Consider the following 9,135-nt stretch of genomic DNA (forward strand, 5'->3'; position numbering starts at 1 on the left):
GGTGAATGCCACAAATTCTCCTAAATCACTCGTACGCACAACTTAAGAACAAATCTGTGCGTACGAACGGTTCTTGCATGAGGCCCATTGATTCTATGCAGAAAATACCACATAGAGCTCAATTATTTTTTGTTAGAGGTGCTCAGCCACAGAGATGAGAYGAGGAATGTTTCACGTTTAGTCAAAGTTAATTACAACTGGCCCTTTGAGGGCCACCATAACGCTCATGTGGCCCTCGTTGAAAATGAGTTGGACAATGTAAAACGGTGAAAAATGATGTTGCGATAAAATCCACATTTCAAATGCTTTTTCCTTTGCTTTTTTAATCTGCAAATCAGTGACTTCAGTAGTCTATGCAGCCTGAAATGTTTCTCTGTATTTCTCAGATCCCTGCAAACACCAGGAAAGATTTTTCTCTGACGGGACTCCACCGCCTGTGCCGAGGAAGCTGACCCGGACCCTCTCCCTCCCTGGCACCAGTGCACCTTCACTCCCTCCTCTGTCCCCGCTCTCTCCTCTGACAAGACGCTGTCAGAACTTTGATAATCATGTATACATGATGGCGCCGATACCTGATACTTACATCCAAGAGGAGACCGAAGACCCCGTAATATCCCGAGGGAGACCYGCTGCCCCCTCACCCTCCTTTTCCCAGCTGGGGTTTGACACGCCAGATGAGCACCTTTCCACGCTCTTTAGGAACTTTGTGGACCAGCACTTTGTCTCTCAGAGGGTTCAGCATCGCCACCTGCTCTCTCTCAGGAGCATGGTGCAAAGTGTTGAAGAACAGATCCTGCTGCGAGTCCCAARCAGGACTTTCAGCTCGTTTCAGCCGCAAGATTTTCTGCTGGGTGAGGGGAGCAAGCCGAGGGTGATTGGTGACGTCACGTTTTACAGCCTGTGCAGCACCAAGTTCCCAAAGAGGGAGCTCAGTTTGAGGGTAAATAACATTTTATGTTATATGTCTGTTAGACATGTTTAGGATGATTGTCACATCCAACTGACATAAAAACACAAGAAATTAGGTATAATTGTAGTTGAGTCATTCACAAGTCATTAGTGTGACTTTTAACAATAAAGTGTGAAGATTTGACCTAAATGAATGTTTAAAACTTTTGTTCCAGCAGTTTGAAGCTTGTGATAGGCTGATTTAATACTTGCGTAGATCGCAATCATGATCTTTATCGAGGTTTTGCAAACGTTCCACTTATTGTGGTACCAAAAGCACTTCCTTTTAACCGATTCTGCAGCTGCGACATCATTTTCTGTGCATTTATCAGTGCAGTTACCTTACACTTTATGGTTTCGTTTTCGTGCAGGTGCTTAAACGGACAAACGAAGCTCCGACGACTCACAAACATAACCAGCCGCCACACGTCAACGTGCAACAGGTCGTTGCTTCTTTCCAGCCGGGCGTCCTGAGAAACAGCACGACACAAGAACCCTCACCGGGTCCACACAGCTCCACTCAGCCAGCAGGTGGAGGCAGCACTCGGGGTTCTGCGGACTYGGTCCAGTCCTTCCTTCAGGGAGGACTGTGTGTGAGAGTTGAGCGGGATCTACCGCGCGCCACCCTGGAGGACTTCGTGGAGGACAGCTGGTCCCTGCAGAGCTCAGAGGGTCAGGATTACGACAGACAGGTGTGTGTTGTGTTGCTGCAGATCTTAACGGGCTCCCATCATCTGTACAACAACAGCGCTGCTGCAGCTGAGCTCAGACCGAAGGAGATCCTTCTGGTGTGGTCCGGGTGGGAGGGACGTACGGGAGGAAACCTGCTCAAAGGAGACGCCTGTGAGGGCCAGGGGGATATGAAGACAGAGGGGGTCCAAGTGTTGTGGAAGAGACACGGTTCTCCCCGTGTGGTACTGATGCCGCAGTCTCCTGCGTTTGGGACCCCGCAGCCTCTGACCTCCATCAAATCCCAAATAGGAAGCTTGATTCAGTTCTGCCTCCGCCCAGCAGGAAGTCCCAAGGCCTCAGATCAGCTTCAGTCTTCATACCGGAGGGGGCTCCTTCACTTGTCCTCCGAGCTTCAGAGTGAAACTGGGCCCCAGATGACGGAGGTGATGGCCACGCTTCAGGTGCTCCTCTGGGGCCCACGGGTTTCCCTCTTCAGTCCCACAGGTCCCTCAGCCGGCGCCGTGCAGAACTGGCTAATGGTCAAACGAGCCCTGCTGGTGATGAAGCTGGCAGAGAGGGCACTGGTTCAGGACCAGTTCCCTCTGGACTGGGAGGACTGCATGTGTCTGAAGTTTCTGTCATTTGCTGACTCTGAAACCGTGGTGGGCGTGGCCACACAGCTGTGGAACGCTCTGATCACAGAGTCGGGTTTATAATGGAGAGAGAGCAGCTAAAACATGCATTATGAGCCTCAGCTGTCACTTCTATTTCTGTTAGTATTGATGGAAAGCTCCTCAGAAAATGCTGCACCACTTAAAACTGCTGAAAGCTTCCCATCCTGATCAGTTTTATAAATGACTGCAACCTCTACAAATACGTTTGTTTTTATTTAACACATTTAGATTTTATCACTGCCTTTATTGTTCCTTTCACTTGAAAAGGCAAATCTTTCTTTCCACGTCTAAATTTGTGAAAACCATGTGACTTTTTTATAATGTGATCAATCTTCACAGATTAGAATTTCCATTTAACTCACAACCACAAACACTTCTCTCTATAGTGAGGACTTTTATTTAGTAGTTACAACATGCAGATTTCTATGCAGCAGAACAAATTAAAATCATGCAACATTAAAAAAATATATCAACAGAGGAATCAACTGATACTTAATATGACAACATCTACTTACACCAGTATGGATTTTAATCGATCATAAATATGCAGTAAAGATGATCAGAACTCAGAGGGGAGGAGCAAAAAGTCAACAGAGGCGAGGAGGTTCTGCTCAGATATCATGCGGGCCCTCGCTTCCTGCTGTAACAACATCTTAGCCTAGTGCAAATCTTATCGAAAACACAGCACATAGTGGGCAAAAGCAAAAAAAAAAAAAAACTTTTAATAGGAAACCTCAACTTCACTGAACAAGGACAATATTCATTTCCAAAAAACTGATAAAGATGTGTGGGCATTATGAGTGAAAAATCAACAACAACAAACACCTGTAACTGCTCAGCGTCATTTTAATCGTCGTCAGAGGAGTCTCGCTCGATGCTGTAAGCCATGAAGAAAGCRTCAGGTCGGGAAGGGACGAGAGGATGACCCGGTCTAACAATCTCAAAGCCCAGGAAACTGAACGTACGCAGCAAGGATGCTGAGGAACAAAGAAAACAATAAGCATCAATACAGAATAGAAGAAAAAATAATCTAGAGCAAATGTATTCATATCAGTTTTTAATACGATAAATCGACAGAAATAGAGTCACTTGGGGGAGGAAACAGTTGTGGAGCAGAGACCAGCCCTGCTCCTCTGACCCACTGTCCAGCAGGGTTTCAGTTTCAACACACCTGATACTAATAATTAAATTTCCTACGCAGAATGTCATCAAGTTTATCAGAAGCCTGTCAATCACTAATTATTTCAGTCAGGTGCGTTGAAGTAGGGAAACCGCTAAAACATGTGGGTCACGAGGTATAGGATTAAAGACTTTTTTAATAGTTCCCACAAACTTTTAGTCAAAGACTGTTGTAGATCATTAAAGCAGAAGTCCAGGCTAAAAWTCAGACACAATGAGCTGTGCTGACATATTCTGAACTCTGACAGGATCATTTCTACAACTGATTGTAACTGGCTGTCCTAATCATGGTGAGGAATAACTGCTTTTCTACTAAAGTTGTTACAAAAACTCTTGAGTTACATTAAGCCCGTTATTTAACGATGTAAAAAATTCTGTTAAAAGCAGTAAAGTTCTAATCAAAAACACAGAAAATGTGCATGTTTGACAGTTGTTATGGATTTAATTTCTATATTTACCAAATGCACCAGTCAATAMAGTATGTGAGGTAAATAGCATCACATTAACACAATCATTAACACTTCCCTAAACATTTCTGCACATAAACATCATCCCGTAAATGGAAAAAATTCCTTCTAACTAAAGGATCTATTCTGCTATTATCCAGTGGTCATTTGTTAAATCTAATTTTAGATGCATCAAGAGCATGGAAGATACTGAATTAACTTTTAAAGTGTCAAAATTTGATTTTGCTTTTGTTAATTGCAGTTTTGCTTTGAGAGTCRGCAGAGTAGTTGCTGCTCTGTACCAGTTGCCCTAGCGGAGTTGCGCAACTTCTGTTTTTCACATATTTTTCACTAAACATTAAAGAATTTATGTCTGTAAATAATAACTGACGGCATAATATGACTGTCTTTAGTAGTGACTTAGCAAAATTTGAACATTTCCAGTGATAAACATACTACCCACAATAGTTTTTCTAAGACATTTACAATGTTGTTAGGATTTATGCTAACTAATGTCTGTAGCTTGTAATTAATAGGGTTTATAAACATGTTACTGTGTTAGTGTAACCTGTAATGTTACTCTTTATTAGGCTTTAAAATATAAATCAGTGTTTATGTGACATAAGCCAGTCGTTTAGGTTTCAAAATAATGAAATGCAACCCTAAATATTCCCACCATTACTGAAACCAAAATACACCCCAAGATAATATTTGTCCAGACAAGGTAAAACTATTTTAATGGCAAAAGAAGAACCTATTAATTATTAGGCCAGTGGTTATAATAATATGGCTGACCTGTGCAGAATAAAAAATTGGATGAGGAATTAGTTTAACTAAAAAATCACACAAGAAAGTCTCACCTCTGTCGTCACGGCTCTTGTGAAAACAGATGAACACGTGATCAGCCTGCAGCTGTTCTTCTGCAAATTCCAGCAAAAGTGCAAAACTGTGGAAAATCACAGCAAACAAGAGAGTTTAATGAGCTTTTTCTTTACTGAAAACTCCCCATTTTGTATCCAGCACAGCTCATCTTTTAACCATTCACCAACTATGACTACTGGCATAATCATTGAAAGAATCAACATAACAGCACAGGGGAAAAAAACTGACCCGTCTTTGCTGCCCTCTGGCAAAGCTCCTGGAGGAATTTCCACATACAGGTTGGCCCCCTTCAGCACAGCCCTCCAGACACAATGCTTGGCTTCAGAGCGACGGGGCTCAAAGAGCAAGAAACGCACTCTGCTGTTTGCAGGGGAAGGCTCTTCAAGAACCAACAACTGAGCATCCTACCAGGACAGAGAGATAGCAGTGAGATAAAAAAAAACAATAAACAAAACAGGATTTACACACTATTATTGCAGCAGCTGAAAAAAAACAAGTTAATCTGAACTTACAGAGTAAAATATTTTAGCTGGAAGATTGCGATCCCGCTGGTCATTCCCTCGCCCACCTGGGATCTTCAGGGGTGGGAGAGGGGCATCAGGAGCACCACAGAGGCCCCGGACACGGGTTACTGCAACAGCAGGAGCACCTCCTGGGACTGGAGATACTGGAAAGGGAAACAGAAGATGGGGCCATTTGAAGTCTTCACCTGAAACTGTGCTACCAAAGACAAACTAAACTCCTCATATAAAGAGGAGGCTCAGCGTGTGTTGCACAACACRACAGGTTACGACTGTAAAACATTCACTAAAGCTCACTGTTAGAAAAAACAAGGGTGGAGACGAAGTTCAGTCAATAACTGTCCTTTTCTTAGATCCAGACATTTGTGTACTGTGTAGTTTACATAACAGACAGGAAGTTAGAATGGTTTATATTTAAAACTATTTTACACTTGATAACTCATTTTAAAAAGTTCAAATTTCAGGGAATCAGCTTTCAAACATTGACCACAAACTCTAAAGATAAGTTCTCAGGATGATCTTTGTTCACTGTGGAAAGTCACTTCTCATATAACAACCCTCTTTAAAAAAAACATTTGTGTATATTTGTTACTTCCCTGTAGTTCAGCTTGCTTTATAGCTCTTTTAGCAAGTCAGTGAAAAGAGATGGCTCCATTTCTCTACACATTAGCCTACTTTATTTTTAAGCGCACTAACACGTTATTATTTATGTCATTCAGAAGCACTCAAAAGAATTAGCTTGACACATTAAAGCTGTATGTGCAGCTGCACACATTGCATTAAGTCAGACTATCTCTGGGTTTCTATGAGGAACAGAATCCATTAGCAGCACGACGACGACACAAGTGCTCCCAAATCCACGTGATCTCTTGCACAAGTGACACTGGCTGTGTCTAAAACGGCAGGACGGGTCCTCCGAAGGTCGAATTTGTCGGCTGCATACGTCACAGCGCCGCGACGAAGGACGTCCAAAACCGAAGACTCCTCCGATGCGTCCGACAAATACGTCCTTCCTTTGGCCCGAATCGAAGGACAGGTCTGATGGATCCTTCCCGGCCCAGCATATCCCATAATGCATTGCGGCCCGACCGGAGATTTGTTTACGCTAGTAATGGCGGATGAAGCGAGAGAAAAGAATACATTTTAAATAAAAATATGGTGATATAAAAATTTAAAAAAAATTAGCGGTTGTAATTCTAATACTTTTATCATTTGTATGGACATGTTTTTAAATATTATTTTTCATCATAAAAAACCCGAAATAAACATGAACCTACAGCGGGTCAGTTAGTTCTTCAAATGTTACCTTTAAGTTAATTTTATAGTTTTGTGATATTAATAATGCTAATGTATTGATATTTTTCTAGTTTTATTTAAGTTTGCTTGTTTAGCGTCGTCACAGTTGCTAGGTGACATGACGTACGCCAGTGTAAGGAGGGGAGGCTAGACCGTCCAAATCCACAGACTCTTTTTTTCCGGTCTTCACGGTCTACCAAGGACCCGGCCCGCCGAGACCGGGGAGTCTTGGTCCTCCGGAGGACCCGGCCTGTCGTTTTGGACACAGCCACTGTGTGTGTGTGCAGCAGATGTTTAAAAAAAAACAGCATAATTCTCATAACAATTAGTGTTCATTATGCAATATCCAACTTAATTCTTGCTTCTGCAAGGCAGTGGAGATCCTTCACCACCAGAAATACTTGTTAAATCGGATTTGCAGATTAAGAGAAACAACTGACGCAGAACTGCACCTCCTACCCACCTCAAGGTCATCGCAGCACGATGTTCACACATTTGAACCCTGGATCGTTTTGAATGAATTGCTTCATTTCAGGACTAGCATGAAAAAACTCTTTGGACACAACTAAATCTACAGCTAACACAGCAACTTAAAAATGTACGAATACGGTGCTAGATGCTATTATAGATGCCAGAAGCCAGTCAGTTTTTTCAAATCACCAGATGTGTCATCATTTTTAATTATTGCTTTAAGACTTTTTTTCTTCTTATAAACAGGAGTTGTTTTTATTTGTTCGTTTTATAAAAGGTGCGCAAACATTTTCCACAAAATCCATGTTACATAATGTAAAACTCAAAATGACTAAAATAACCAAGCTGGCACTGCTGCTCTGTCCATGAATATCGTGTACTTATTGCATAAGGAACTGACTCTGAACACCGTGTATTATTATTGGTCTAAAATATGTCTATTCCTCCCCCTCAGACTCAGTGGAAATTTCCTTTGAGCTTAACAACACTACAGGATTGAACACACCGCCTCGTTGAGCCAGAACACGAATTTAGCAACAACAATCAAACAGAACAACGTTTTAAAAAACACCATGAAACCATGACCCATAACTACAGGCAGAAAACCAGAACTCCCAAAAGATTTTACCAACTTATCAGATGTGAAACTGGCCCAAGAGACACATTACGAAATCCACTGGCAGTCTAATTTCCCCCGTGTTATATAGCAAGTTTCACTTAAACTCAAGCATAAAATGTTTATTTTAAACTATAATAAACTTCATTGTTTAATTAGCCTGTTGCGAAACAACTGGCATCTTCAATCCGTGAAGTTATTCGACGTTTAAATATCAGGGAAGAGGAAAAAAACATGACAAAGCCACAAATTATGATGTAGCCTTTTATCATCGACGCTAGTTAACATCGAGCTAACCTTACATACTTTACATAACATATTCAAACGATATTATGAAACAGGTGCTTTCACATATTGTAAAATATGGTAAGATTAAAATACTGACAGTGGTAACAAATATCCACAGTCTTTACAGCAACGACATAAACAACCGTAACATAAGCTAACGATGACGCTTGTACTCTCTGGAGGACAAAAATAAAACATTTTAAAAACAAAAATAACGTATTATACTTTATAACTCGGTTAATTTGTGATCCAAACTTTTTTTTTTAACCTAATCGCACTAGAGTTGACAAATAAAATCCGACAGCTAGCTAGCACCTTAGCACTCGGCTAGCGCATTTCATCATATTTGTCATGTTGGCCTATGGGCTAGCATTAGCATGCTAACAGGCGTATAAATCAACGACACCGTTTACTGACTGCTTATTTGTTTAATAACCAGCTTATATTACATGTAAAAAAAATCTGACGCAGTGCTTCAGGTAAATTATTAAAATCTAACAAGTTTTTACTAAACAAAAAGTGCATGTCAAGCTCGTGAAAACATTAAATATATTATTACTGCCAACGTGAACAACATGAATTATACTAGCCATTCCAGGAATTATACCGTGCATTTTTGGTTAGGCCGCGGGTTTTAAACTTAGCATTTTAAGTCCTATTACAACAAATGACACTCACGTACCTTTCCGAATTATTACTGGACTGCTCCATGACAGGCATTTCGGGTAARTTTCTTTCTTTTTCTCTTACAAAACAATGACTATTCAAAATCGTCTGTAGGTTAGATTTAACCATTCGGCCAGCTCAGTCCTCTCCTGGTCGTCCTGATACTGAAGAGATCGAAAGCTGCGGTTCAGTTGTCAGTGAGGGGGCGTGTCCTGTTCTGAGTGACGTTTTAACCACACATCACCACCCTTCACATGATAAATTACCAGAAACAAGTGTTATTTTATTTTTATTTTTTAAGTTTTGGAGAAGGGAAAAAATGTTAGCATAAAACAATCCCAAATTATCTGTTTTTCAAACTGAATTATCCTCATGTTTTACAAAGATTAAGTAGAAATTGTATGAACTTTCTTCATGTTATAGATATTTACACTGCCTGGCAAAAAAAAAAAAAAAAAAAAAGTCACCACCTGTTT

General features: G+C 41.0%; 2 protein-coding genes across 2 annotated transcripts; one reads left to right on the top strand and one right to left on the bottom strand.

Annotated features, from left to right (window-relative positions):
- Window positions 1-458: 458 nt before the first annotated feature.
- Window positions 459-3,012, top strand: LOC106515032 (tyrosine-protein kinase SgK223-like). The gene is made up of 2 exons (XM_014004634.1): window positions 459-940; window positions 1,320-3,012. The coding sequence occupies exons 1-2, from the start codon at window positions 557-559 to the stop codon at window positions 2,334-2,336; spliced, it is 1,401 nt and encodes a 466-aa protein (XP_013860088.1). The 5' UTR covers window positions 459-556; the 3' UTR covers window positions 2,337-3,012.
- On the bottom strand, window positions 2,672-8,823 carry oaz1a (ornithine decarboxylase antizyme 1a; the record flags this gene model as incomplete). Its single annotated transcript, XM_014004635.1, is given in 6 exon segments — window positions 2,672-3,271; window positions 4,780-4,865; window positions 5,030-5,205; window positions 5,314-5,400; window positions 5,402-5,468; window positions 8,676-8,823. Coding segments are annotated over 6 exon segments (660 nt in total). The 3' UTR covers window positions 2,672-3,140.
- Window positions 8,824-9,135: the final 312 nt, after the last annotated feature.

Source organism: Austrofundulus limnaeus, unplaced genomic scaffold (genome assembly GCF_001266775.1).
Source record: "Austrofundulus limnaeus strain Quisiro unplaced genomic scaffold, Austrofundulus_limnaeus-1.0 Scaffold25, whole genome shotgun sequence".
NCBI classification, from domain to species: domain Eukaryota; kingdom Metazoa; phylum Chordata; class Actinopteri; order Cyprinodontiformes; family Rivulidae; genus Austrofundulus; species Austrofundulus limnaeus.